This window comes from Pseudorasbora parva, chromosome 19 (assembly GCF_024679245.1).
Source record: "Pseudorasbora parva isolate DD20220531a chromosome 19, ASM2467924v1, whole genome shotgun sequence".
Lineage (NCBI taxonomy): Eukaryota > Metazoa > Chordata > Actinopteri > Cypriniformes > Gobionidae > Pseudorasbora > Pseudorasbora parva.
In genome coordinates, this window is record NC_090190.1 from 24,698,723 (window position 1) to 24,712,557 (window position 13,835).

Genomic DNA, 13,835 nt, shown 5'->3' on the forward strand with positions numbered 1-13,835 from the left:
AGGGATGTCACTAGAATGTGCAATAATTAGATTGCAACAATCTTACTCCCCATGTTATGCATTTGAAATCTGTAATGTTGGACTTGTTGTCTTGACACCATCAAAACAGACAGCAATATGAACATTAAACAGTTGAAAGAAGCAGGACAGGAAAGCATGGAGAATATTTGTCCAGTGTCAGACATGACTGAATGGATAGATCAGCAATTTTGTACACACACACACACACACACACACACACACACACACACACACACACACACACACACACACACACACACACACACACACACACACACACACACACACAATTACTAATAAAAAATAATAATTGCAATGACACAGGTTGATTGTAGTAATCCATTAAGCAAGATGTGACGCAGAATGAAAAAAAATAACACTTTTTAAATAAACATTAGGAACAAATTACCACTTATACATCAACGTAACATTAACACAAGAGCAAGTAAAGAGGACAACTAAAGGCTTGAATACACCGGGAGATCATCAACAAAAAAAGGTATCAGATGTGGACGAATTAGAAACCATGACAACTAATAAATCATTAGAAATCAGACATATTGTGACAAAGAAAACTAAGAATAAGAAACTAAACAAAACACTGAACAGTAAAACTGAACATGACTGACAATCACATAGTGAAATATAATATTTTGGTCCATATGCCTAACCCTACTGTGACCTGTAAATTACAGTGAGAGCATATGGTAAAAATAGCGGAAGAAAGGGGCTGGTGAGAGGTCAGCTGTGCCAACTGTGACATGACGCAAGTTGTGCATGCATGTCACCATAATGAGTTTGGCATTAATCTCAGAGAAAGAAAACAAACAAAATGAGCAGGTGTGTATGCAAGCATTAATGTGAACAGCTTCAAGCCTTCAATACTTTAAAGACACTGCTGAGACCAAATCAAACCAAACTGCTTCAAATGAAAACACCCATTATTTTTATTTAACTTTCAATGAAATATAAATGGACACAGTGACCCCATAGACTTCAATGGCGAAATGTGAAGTCAATTAGAAACACTCACTTCCTGATTGCTGAGTGTACTGTGTACAATGTAGGCCTTTCTGAGCCATAGGATTTCAACAAAAATATCTTAATTTGTGTTCTGAAGATGAACGGAGGTCTTATGGGTCTGGAACGGCACGAGGGTAGGTAACTAATGACAGAGTTCTCATGTTTGGGTGAATTAAGCTTTTAAGATGCTTCCTGATATTGTGTGCACAATATCGAACAATGTTTTAATTAAATTATTTAAATTCTGATTGGATTCTGTTGATAATAGTCACTTGCTACCTAAAGCTAACATGAGTTTTGAGCCTCTAACAAGTGTTTTGACCTTTTGTTTCCTTTTTTTCTGAATGGTAAGCAGAAAACTTGAGGTTAGCTCAGACATGGGCAAACTACGGCCCGCGGGCCACATACGGCCCGTTAGGCTTTTTAATCCGGCCCGCCGAACTTGTCCAAATTATAGTAAAAACCTCCTTTTTTTTTCCCTTTCCCTGCAATGCCCACGTTTCCCCAGTAGATGGCGCACTCAAAACACATTGACCGTTGTTTGAGTGGCGCGTATTTCTCTTTATTTCACTTTAATTTTCACTTCGTTTCACGTAACCATTAAGCCCTTCTGTGAAAATGAGCGGACCAAAGAGAAGGAAAGTGGACAGCGAATGCCGAGTGTTTAATAAGGAGTGGACAACAAAATACTTCTTCACTGAAGTCCGATCAACGGCTGTATGTCTGATATGCCAAGAAGCTGTTGCGGTTTTCAAAGAGTACAATATCAGCCGTCACTTTGCCACGAAGCATGCAAACTATGCTAGCAAGCAGTCAACACAAGAACGGGCGGCTACTGCTCAGAGGTTGGCAGCTAATTTACAGAGTCAACAGAACTTTTTTCACCGACAAACTGCAATTCAAGAGTCAAGTACCAAGGCAAGTTATTTGCTGGCATTCAAATTAGCAAAGGCTAGCAAGCCTTTCTCCGAAGGCGAGTTTTTGAAAGAGTGCATGGTAGAGACAGCAGGTCTCTTGTGTCCGGAGAGCAAAGCCAAGTTTGAAAAAATCAGTTTAGCACGCAGGACAGTGACTCGCCGCGTGGAACTGATTGACGAAGATATAGTTAGCGAGTTAAACAAAAAGGCGGAGTCCTTTAAGTTATATTCACTAGCACTGGATGAAAGTAACGACATAAAAGACACTGCTCAGCTCCTAATTTTTATCCGAGGGATTAACGACAGTTTTGAGATAACGGAGGAGCTTTTGAGCATGGAATCACTGAAAGGGAAAACGCGAGGAGAGGACTTGTATGAACAGGTGTCTGCTGTCATCGAGAGAATGAAGCTACCTTGGAGTAAACTTGCCAATGTCACCACGGATGGATCGCCAAATTTAACTGGAAAAAACATCGGGCTGCTGAAAAGAATCCAGGATAAAGTGAAAGAAGAAAACCCTGACCAGGATGTTATTTTACTTCACTGCATCATTCATCAGGAGTCTCTGTGTAAGTCTGTATTGCAGCTTAATCACGTCGTGGATCCAGTTGTAAAACTTGTTAACTTCATACGAGCAAGGGGACTTAATCATCGTCAGTTCATTGCGTTCCTGGAAGAAACTAATGCGGATCACCAGGACCTACTTTACCACTCTCGCGTCCGCTGGTTAAGTTTGGGGAAAGTGTTTCAACGAGTCTGGGAGCTCAAAGACGAGATTCGCTCATTTTTTAATTTAATGGGGAAATCCGAAGAATTCCCCGAGCTGAGCGACACAAACTGGCTTTGTGACTTTGCGTTTGCTGTGGACATATTTTCACACATGAATGAGCTGAACGTGAAGCTACAGGGGAAAGATCAGTTTGCGCAAGACATGTACACAAATGTGAGAGCCTTCAAATCCAAGCTGGTTTTATTCTCCAGGCAAATGTCAAACAAATCTTTCGCACATTTCCCCACACTAGCCATGCAGAAAGAGGCCGTCCGAAATGCGAAGAAATACTGCAAATCACTGGACGATCTGCACAGAGAATTTTGCCGTCGGACAAGTCACTTCAACTGGTGTCCTGTCCCCTGTCACAAGACCCCGAATCAGCACCGCAGGAGCTGCAATTGGAACTGATCGATCTTCAGTCTGACTCAAAGGAGAAGTCTCAAAGGAGAAGTTCAAGTCTCTAAAACTGAATGACTTTTACGCTTCACTTAACGAGACCGCGTTTCCAAACCTCCGGAGGACTGCGCAGAAGATGCTGGTGTTGTTTGGCTCGACCTACGTGTGTGAGCAGACGTTTAGCGTCATGAAAATCAACAAAGCCCATCACAGATCCAAGTTAACTGACCAACATCTCAGATCTGTCCTGAGAATTGCCACAACAAAACTAACTCCAGACTTTGATGCACTGGCAAAAAAGGGAGACCAACAACACTGTTCCCACTGAAATAGTTTTTCTGAGTTTTTCTGCTGTGTTATGAAAAAATGCATATGGAAAGTTTGGAAGTGCGTCTTTTAATTAAGAGCAAGGCGCATTTACGCACAGCAGCAGTACAGTAGCTTAATTAACACGGCGCACATCGCTCTTAATTTAAATTTAAATTTTCAGCTGCAGGTAGGATATTTAATACAGCCTATGTCTATGTGTTGTGTTAGTTAATACAGCCTATGTCCAGCCTATGTGTTTGGCAACGATACACGTGTACTGTTTGCGCGTGAAGGCGAGGGCGTCCGTGGCGAGTTTGTAGAGCGTGGTCAGGACAATCCATCCCTGATTTTGCGGAGTTTAACACAAGTAGATATTATTGAGCTTGAGTATTTCGTTGTGTAATAATATGTTTTGAATGTTGAAAGTGATTCCATTTTTCAATAAATGTTGCTTTCTTTAACTTTGCACCTTCGATTGAAACTTATTAAAAACAGACGCAATCTTGATAAATCACAGTGCGTATGTTATTTTAATCTATTTACATTTCCTCCTCCCAGTATCTGCGAAATAGTATGTAAATGCCATATCTTGCCTATTCCTTGAGACAAATTTATTAACTGATAAGGGCTATTTTTCACATTTGAAAGACAGTTAATAAATTGGGTTGTAGTGTTCTTACTGTGCTATGAGGTTTGCACACATTACATTTAATACTTTAGTATATCCGGCCCAAACACTCCCTCCAAATGCTCCTGGCCCGGCCCCTCTGTCAAATTTTAGAACCCATTGTGGCCCGCGAGTCAAAAAGTTTGCCCACCCCTGGGTTAGCCACATACTTTTACCACTGCCTAGAAAGCAACTGAATGCTTTTTCAAGCCCCTCTTAAAAAAAAACAAAAAACGCTGAAAACACTTTTAAACAGGAAATCACGGAACATTTGAATGCATGTTTACAGCAGGTATATTCAGATGTGATTAGTATTACCTGAGGTCATTTTTATGGACCATTTTACAGAGGATAAGTCACAAAAGGGATACTTCCCGGCTGAAAAATCCTCCCTCACATCTCCACCTCCCTCTCTCATTTCTGTCAATAGGGGGGAGGGGGAGATTTGAGGAAGAATTTTTCAGATGTGACTTTTTACTGCGCAGAGTCGAAGTACTCTCAGAAGTGCTATTCCGCCATACATTATAGTTCTCCTTTTTAATCCGTTTAGAAAAGTGTTACATTTTATTTTATGTCATCATACTTGATCGTTCAACTATTCGTGTAACTGTATTTCAATAAGAAAAACCTGGAGGTGTTTGGTCGCTTCTAACTTGATCTCTGTCTGGTACCATAGTGAATGAACTGAGCTTAGTGGGCTAAGCTAAATGCTATCAGAATGTCACCATGCGTCATAGAGATTAAGCCAGCAGCCATATCACCCTGTAGCCCAAGAATGGTTTCCCACTGAAGCTAAGCAGGGCTGAGCCTGGTCAGTACCTGGATGGGAGACCAAATGGGAAAACCAGGTAGCTGCTGGTAGAGGTGTTAGTGAGGCCAGCTGGGGGTGCTCAGCCTGTGGTCTGTGTGGGTCCTAACACCCCAGTATAGTGATGGGGACACTAAACTGTCAATGAGCACCGTCCTTCAGATGAGACGTTAAACCGAGGTCCCGACTCTCTGTGGTCGTTAAAAATCCCAGGATGTCCTTCGATAAAGAGTAGGGGTGTAACCCCGGCATCCTGGCCAAATTTGCCCATTGGCCCCTGTCCATCATGGCCTCCTAACAATACCCATATCCTGATTGGCTTAATCGTTCGGTCTCCTCTCCACCAATCAGCTGGTGTGCTGTGAGCGTTCTGGCGCAAAATGGCTGCCGTCGCATCATCCAGGTGGGTGCTGCACATTGGTGGTGGTTGAGGTGATTCCCCCCTTCTATATGTAAAGCGCTTTGGGTGTCTAGAAAAGCGCTATATCAATATAATGAATTATTATTATTATTATTATTATTAAGTGCACTCAGACAAGAGAGGTATGTATATATTATATTACAAATATAATATGTAATATTTGATATATATTCAAAACCTGGAGGGTTGTAAAACATGCTCTCATTTAAGCAAATATTATTATAGCTATAATTATTATAAAAAATAAAATAAAATAAAAATGTACTGTGCTCGATTAACTGAGACTTCTTACAGCACTTGCAGGTTGTTGTTTGTTTCGTTGCTTCTATTGCTCTCCCCTTTTTGTAAGTCGCTTTGGATAAAAGCGTCTGCTAAATGATTAAATGTAAATGTCATTTTATTTGCAGACTTTTCATCAGCATTCAATATAATCCACCCACAAATTTTAGCAAACAGACAGAGCAATTTCCAAATAAATTCAACACTAATTAAATGGATCTTGGACTTTCTGAGTGGGCGGCCACAAAGAGTAAGGGTGGAAAACACATTATCTGGGGTCCGTTTCAGTTAAATTGGGACATCACAGGGTAGTGTCTTGTCACACTGACACTGACTGTTGTCGCAGTACTTACCCTGGACATTATATAATTAAATTTGCAGATGATACTGCTGATTAGTTTATTGGAGCAAGATGAATCTGAACACGGTCCAGTGTTGCATGAATTTGTTGACTGGTGTGAAGCCTCCTAGTTGCATTTGAATACATCCAAGACCAAAGAGCTGGTCTTTGATTTTAGACATGGGGCTCCCTCACCCACTCCAACTTGATAAAAGGAGAAAGATGGTGAGGAGTACAAATATCTCGGTCTTATCATTCCGACCAAGTATTGAGTGCATAACTGAACATAATTATTTGGAGGTATACTTTTTTTGTATTAAAAACACTTTTCTTTTATTGGTCGGATGAAATATGCTAATTTTTTGAAATATGAATTTTGGGTTTTCATGAGCTGTATGCCAAAATCATCAGTATTAAAACAATAAAAGACCTGACATATTTCAGTTGGTGTGCAATTAATCTAAAATATATGAAAGTTTAATTTTTATCATTACATTATGGAAAATAATGAACTTTTATCATATATGCTAATTTTTTTAGAAGGACCTGTATATTACATTATATGCCTCTGCACAATTTTATTTCAGTCTTCAACTCTTATTCACTGTTTAATTATCTAAAAAGGCCACATAATAATGTCTGGGTAGATTAGATGTTACACAAACAATCAATTATCGCAATCAACGTGTAAAGTCCAGCAGAAATGGGCAGGAATAAATATCTGAGGATCTTTGACAAGGGCCAAATTGTTGAAACAGCAAGTCTTGTGGGTTGCTCCTGGCCACCCCTTTATGACTGTGGTGTTCCCTGGGGAAAGTGGCCTCTTTCAGCAGGATAATGCACACTGCCACACTGCACACATTGTTCATGAATGGTTTGAGAAACATGAAGAGTTCATGACGTTGCCCAGATCTCTAAAATCTGCAGAGCAATCCAATTGAAATCTGTGGAATGTGCTGGATTATTATGTTCAATCCATGGCATAGTCATAAAGGGGCGCCACCTCACAACCTACAGGACTTGAAAGTAGGCCTGCAACAACTGACTGATAAAATCTCTAATGATCGATAATGAAAATCATTGACAATGAATGTCATTATCAATGAGTCATGTCTGGCCAAAGGGCATGGAAAACTTCCACTAGTCACGTCAAATTACAGCACCAAAAAATAAAGCATTTCTATGGACAAAATGCATCTAAAAATAGTGGCGGAAAAAGAGTGAGCTGCTGTTGGAAAGGTATGTGATCCAACCAGCCCAAAAAATTCTTTATTTCTTTATTTTACTTCTTTATTTTAAGCTTTAACCTAATGCATTAGTGTGATGTTTAACATGGCTTGCCCTGTCGCGGCACTTTTTTTTTTTTTTCCTCAGCGCAAAACTTTCTTTTTGGTTATACCAACTCCAATAAATTAGCTATTTGCACCGCAGATACAAATTAGCTATTTTAGCTAACTCTGGCACAACAAGTGTGTTGTGTATGGTCCCTGTTAAAATAATGATGAAAGTAAAAAATAAAAAAAAATCAGTGTCCAAATGAAAGCATGCCGTTTTTGAGCCTGGCTGTCATGTGATTCATTCTTACCCTGAATGGCCCTGATTTGGAACATTTTCCTCACTGCTCTAGAACAGCCGGCTGCATGTAGATGTCAGAGCGGTTATGTAACATGCTGGCCTGCTCTCGTCTACTATTCATCTGTGCTTGCCTCTCTTTCCATTCTCATTTCTCTTTCATTACTTTTGTCCTTCCATAATTGTATCCTCTTTTCCTGCTTGCAAACAAAAAACATTCACATATTTTTCAACAGCAGCTGCTCCACATTTTTTAGAATTCTTTGGTTTTGAGCATCACCATTTTTACAACATCACACTGCACAGAATGATACATTTCATCACTGGTGATTTGAGCAAGAAACAGATTTTTCAAAACTCAGACAGCCTTGCTAGGTTGAAAATTCAAAATGATTCTGTTAGATTTGTACAGTATAGTGACTAAATTCACAATATGCAGTATAGCACAACATCATTGTTTTATTTAGAACTTACTAACAAATTCTCCAGAATATATAAAATTTTCGTCATGGAAGCTCTTGTGACTAAAACTGCACACATGGACATATGCTTACATATGAGCGCTGTAATATCGGCAACTAGATATTTTTTAATATTATCAGCTTATACCCCATCATACTTAAAGTTTTAGTTCTCTCAAAAGTGAAAATTCTGACTCATTGGCTAATCCAGGACAGCAAATATTGCTTCAGAAAAAAAAAGAAAAAAAAAAAAACAATGGATGGAAACCAATGTTTTTTTTGGCAAGATCAGCTATTATGGCTATTATTATCCATCCCTCCCCCATTCCGGGCTTCTAGCATACGTTTTTTTTATGGTCAGTCAGACACATATAGTCTTTCTACTTATAAAGGTGGTCTGTACACTACCCTTAAAAAAGTATTTTGACACATAAATGCTTAAAGGGGTTATGATATTAGGGATGGGAATTTAAAAATTTCATATCACGATTATAGTGACCCAAGTTATCATGATTATCAATCATTATATATCTCTGTTTTTGGTTGTATTGAAAATTAAATCAGAGGACATCAGAATCTAGGGGGAAAAAAAAAGAAAAACTAGATGTGGATAAACTAGATTAGTGGATAATTCAGCAGCAAAGTTACTCATCATGCGTGCACAATAATTGTATAAAATCGAAAGCATTTTTTTAATTGGGGAACAAATAAATCAACACCAGTGAAATGTACCATTCTGTGCAGAAATGATACAAGGTAAAAATGGCGATTTCGGCTTGTGCACTGTTCTCTCCTTTGTTTGACATCAGATTGTGCGGCGTTATCTCTTTTGTTTACATGAATCGAGTCTATGCAACCTCCACACGCAGCTTTTAATAACTCTGCTCAACGCTTATCACATGTATATAGATACATGCTCAGTTATCTCATTGTATCGCAGGACAGAGGTGCCAGAATGCAATAATACTAAATAGTAAGGCAAGTGTGTGACGCTAAGTCCACTTGGGCCCTGCCCATGTGTAGTTACCATCAAAGTAAAAGAGTCCAAAGTAAAGGAACTTGAAGGGTTTCACCGAACACATGGCACCCCCAGGGGGGGGGGGGGGGGGCGCCATGAGGAAATCAGGCAGCCTATAATAACATGGTTTTGTGTTTTCATGCAGACAGAGTTGTTTTTTAAAATGGAGGAGGAAAAACTCTGTTTATAAAAATACTGTGTTTGTGTGAACTGGGTCTTAGAAACCGCAATAAACTCCAGCAAGATAAAGTAATTTTATGTGAAACCATAGACCGTTATCTACAAATCAAGCATAATAACAGGAAAATGTTATCATCTTGGAGAGAGTTTCATTGTGTTAACTGTCGTAAATTACGCAAACACAGTTTAAAGCTGAATGGAGAATTACTGACAGCCGTTGAACTTGAATTTAATGACTTAAATATTCTTACTTCAGTGATTTAGCATTAAGCTTTGTATTTAAACTGGGTCATTAATGTAGTAGAAATGTGAAATTATTTTTGAATTTGGTGCCTACTAGACTGAGAAAAGAGAGAAAATGATTTTTTGATTTTTTGGATGAAAGACAACAATTCCCAGAATGCACTTGCTTTGCTGCATAACGAGGCCACTCCCAAAGCCACCACTACTGGATTGCCGGATCACTTTCCCGCCACATTATTTTTCATAAGATCAGTTCAGTTAGAGAACGGACACTACAATTAAAAACCGAATGTGCTTGTTCAATATAATATGATTTAGCCGCTGAGTGAGTGTCACAGCACAAACGCAGCAGGAGTCAGATTACATTCATCATAATGAATGAGCTGTCGTGATGAGTACAAAGCCATATGCTAATCGCTGAAGTAACCCTTTAAACTATGGAATGACTTCAGAGCTAATAGATTAGATGAAGAAGAGTTGATGATGCTTTATAACCCTTAACGATTTATTGTTACAACAAAGAATTTGGATCGGTCCTGGACATTTTGTTTGCACTCTAGCACTTGACAATCCACTGGCGCTACCCGTAGCTATTTCTACCACAACACAACTTGGAGAAAAAAAAATCAGAATGAAACAAAACCAATTAATTGCTTTGCAATTGCATTTAAACCACATAAACACAAACTCTCTCTTACACACAAAACACACCAACAGATCGGTGCGTGCACACCCACACACATCCACCTTCAGTCAGCTGTAATGTTACATGAGGGTTGACTTGCCTAATTTGTCAACTGGTTTCGATTTGGCAGGCCAGCACTCTCCCTGGCTAAATCAAATATCGCCCCTAAACCCTAATTCACTATACCCTATTTTAGTTCACTAACACATTATTCCAACATTATCTTCATAACTTCTAACAAAATAAAAAGTTTACCTCTCAGAAAAATGTACTTTCCTCTCGTCAACATTATAGCTTGGTGTGAGCGTGGCGCAGGCTCTTCAGTAGGGGAGGCACGCACTGTATATCACATCACAAAGATGTACACTCAAAAGTAATTGGGTCAGGCCGTTTACATGGTGAATTTTTAGTTCGATCTGTTCATGAAAAGGTTTATGCCTCCCACCCCTCAAACCGATTACAATTTCATTCACTCATGTTTATTCTTATTGAGGTGTTTATATGGAGCATTTTCAATCAGATTGGACTTTTAAACAGATTACAGTTCTCCGTGTAAACTAGGGATGCACCGATCCGATACTCAGAATCCGTCATTATTTGCCGGATCGGGTAACGGTCAGACAGGACCGATCCAAATACAATACTGTGCGTATAATATTCTGTATTATTGTTAAGGCCCAGTGCCCCACAAAAGGAACAAAAACATAATAAAGCACCATCAACGATTTGTGCACTATATATTATAAGTGTTCTGAGCCATTCAATGGTTTAATGTTCCCACACAGTAACTGAAATTTTAAACCGTTAGAAGAAATGTCTCAATAAAATATTGCATAGATTCACTACGCATCGATATATATTCCCTTTGGGTTTTGAACTTCTCAATGCGGACGGAGTGCAGCGCGATCCTGCGCATGGGATGTGCATATGCACTTTGATCTGCTCTGTATTATAATACTTGTGCGCTATAAAAGATTATTAATAGCCTTTCTTGTTATGCCCTATCAATAATATGTTGATGCCTCATTAAAAAGATGTGCTATACATAAAAAAGTAATTTCTTAGTATATAGGTCCTATTTCTATAAATATATTTATATATTTACTTGTTTTTCATGAATGTATTTTGTGTACATTTTACTAATTAAGAGTTACACATTCACTTTTATGGTTTTCTTTATTTATACAATCATTGTGCACTCGTGATTTTGTAACTTTTGCTGCTAGATTCACTAATCTAATCTTATAGTAGTATATTTGTCATAGATTGTGATATATATAATTCATTAGGCGAATCACAAATATGACTTCCATACCGGATCGGTTGGGTCCTGGGTTAACAACAACTGACATCAGTGCCGTTGACCTACAGGGCACTGGTGGAAATTGGGCTACTGCTAGTCAAAGAAGGAGAGGAGGAAGGCGTGTCCATAGTCAGAGAGAGAAGAGGAAAGGCAGGTGTTTAGGACTTAAAGTAGGGACTTTAACTGTTGCTACAATGACAGGTAAAGGCAGAGAACCGGTAGATATGATGCAGGAGGAAAGTTGACATTCTGTGTCCAGGAGACCAGGTGGAATGGGAGCAAGGCTAGAAGCATAGGAGCATGGTTTAAACTGTTTTATAATGGTATGGACAGGAAGAAAAATGGAGTTGGAGTGATCCTGAAGGGGGAGTTTGTGAAGAATGTCCTGGAGGTAAAGAGAGTGTCAGATAAGTTGATGAGTCTGAAGCTGGATATTGAAGGTGTGATGTTGAATATTGTTAGTGCCTATGCTCCACAAGTAGGTTGTAAGCAAGATGAGAAATACAGATTCTGGAACGAGTTGGAGGAAGTGATGAAGATTGTTCCCAGAGGTGATAGGGTAGTGATAGGGGCAGATTTGAATGGACATGTTGGGGAAGGGAATAGTGGGGACGAGGAAGTGATGGGCAGGTTTGGTCTTCAGGAAAGGAACCCAGAAGGACAGAGGTTGGTAGACTTAGCTAAAAGTATGGAGATGGCTGTGGTGAACATGTACTTTCAGAAGAGGCAGGAAAACAGGGTGACATATAAGAGTGGTAGCAGGAGCACACAAGTGGACTATATCTTATGTAGACGCTGTAATCTGATGGAAATTAGCGATTGTAAAGTACTGGTAGGTGAGAGTGTAGCTAGACAGCATAGGATGGTGGTGTGTAAGATGACTCTGGTGGTGAGGAAGATGAAGAAAGTAAAGGTAGACCAGAAGACAAAGTGGTGGAAGTTGGAAAAGGAAGAGTGCTGCGTGTTTTTCAGGGAGGAGTTGAGATGCGCTTTAGGTGGTCAAGAAGGGCTCTAAAAAAGGGCTGTTTTGGTGCTGATTTTTAAGATCAAGGGAGATGTGCAAAGTTTTGGAAACTACAGAGGTATTAAGCTGATGAGCCAAACAATGAAGTTGTGGAAAAGAGTAGTGGAAGCAAGGCTAAGGGGAGAAGTGGACATGAGCAGCATTATGGTTTCATGCCAAGAAAAAGCACTAAAGATGCCTTATTTGCTTTGAGAATGTTAATGGAGAAGTACAGAGAGGGTCAGAAAGAGCTGCATTGTGTCTTTGTAAATGTAGAGAAAGCATATGACAGAGTGCCAAGAGAGGAGCTGTGGTAATGTATGAGGAGATCTGGAGTGGCAGAGAAGTATGGTGGAGTGGTACAGGATATGTATGAGAGCAGTAGGACAGTGGTAAGGTGTGCCGTAGGTGAGACAGATGACTTCACGGTAAAGGTGGGACTGCATCAAGGATTGGCTCTGAGCCTCTTCTTGTTTACGGTGGTGATGGACAGGCTGACAGATGAGGTCAGAAAGGAATCTTCATGGACTATGATGTTTGCGGATGACATTGTGATCTGTAGTGAGAGCAGGGAGCAGGTGGAGGAAAGTCTAGAGAGGTGGAGCTTTGCTCTGGAAAGAAGAGGAATGAAGGTTAGTCGCAGCAAGAGAGAATACATGTGTGAATGAGAGGGAACCAAGTGGAACAGTGAGATTACAGGGAGAAGAGGTAAAGAAGGTTCAGGATTTTAAGTACATTGGGTCAACAGTCCAGAGCAATGGGGAGAGTGGAAAAGAGGTGAAGTGTGTGCAGGCAGGTTGGAAATGGGTGGAGAAAAGTGTCAGGTCTGTCAGGAGCTGCCAGGCAGGAGGTCAAAAGGAAGACCAAAGAGGAGGTTTATGGATGTAGTGAAAAAAAATTCTCAGTGCACATCTTGAAGAGTATTAAATTAAAAACAGTTGTAAACTGTTCAGGAAGAATGAGTAACAGGAAGTGTTTAGGATCCATGCGTGTGTCGGGTCTTAAAGGGACAGCAGTTATTTGTTATTCAAACTACAAAAAGACAAACGATCACACTGCTCTTGACTGATCAACTTGTGTAACTTTAATGGTTTCACCTGTAGGTTATTTCATTTTTTACAAAGATCATTATCCAATGTTATTTTAAAATTAATTAGTTTGCGTTTTTTTAAATTCATTTTCTTACATGAATGTTAGAACTACCAGAAAAAAACTGTCTATCTTTTATTCTATTGTATTTATTTGTGCTATTATAATCTGTTTATTTGTTCTTATTTTATTACTGTTTACTCGTCTTTTAAATTCAATTAACCATTCAAAATCAAGCTTCCTTGTGCTGTGTGTAAGCTATTGCAACACAATTACCCCCTTGTTATAAATACACTGAATTAGCAAATATTTGTAAGATAATTTTAAT

The 13,835-nt window shown here is 39.3% G+C and overlaps 2 protein-coding genes across 9 annotated transcripts in view; one reads left to right on the top strand and one right to left on the bottom strand.

Moving 5' to 3' along the window:
- thrb (thyroid hormone receptor beta) overlaps positions 1–13,835 on the bottom strand; it is a 262,738-nt gene that overhangs the window by 119,107 nt on the left and 129,796 nt on the right. The window lies entirely within an intron of this gene.
- On the top strand, positions 1,663–3,141 carry LOC137047382 (general transcription factor II-I repeat domain-containing protein 2-like). Its single transcript, XM_067425017.1, has one exon. The coding sequence runs from the start codon at positions 1,663–1,665 to the stop codon at positions 3,139–3,141; it is 1,479 nt and encodes a 492-aa protein (XP_067281118.1).

Bases quoted from the DNA above. Each gene is read 5' to 3' on its own strand.
- LOC137047382 (XM_067425017.1), top strand. From the start codon at position 1,663: ATGAGCGGACCAAAGAGAAGGAAAGTGGACAGCGAATGCCGAGTGTTT.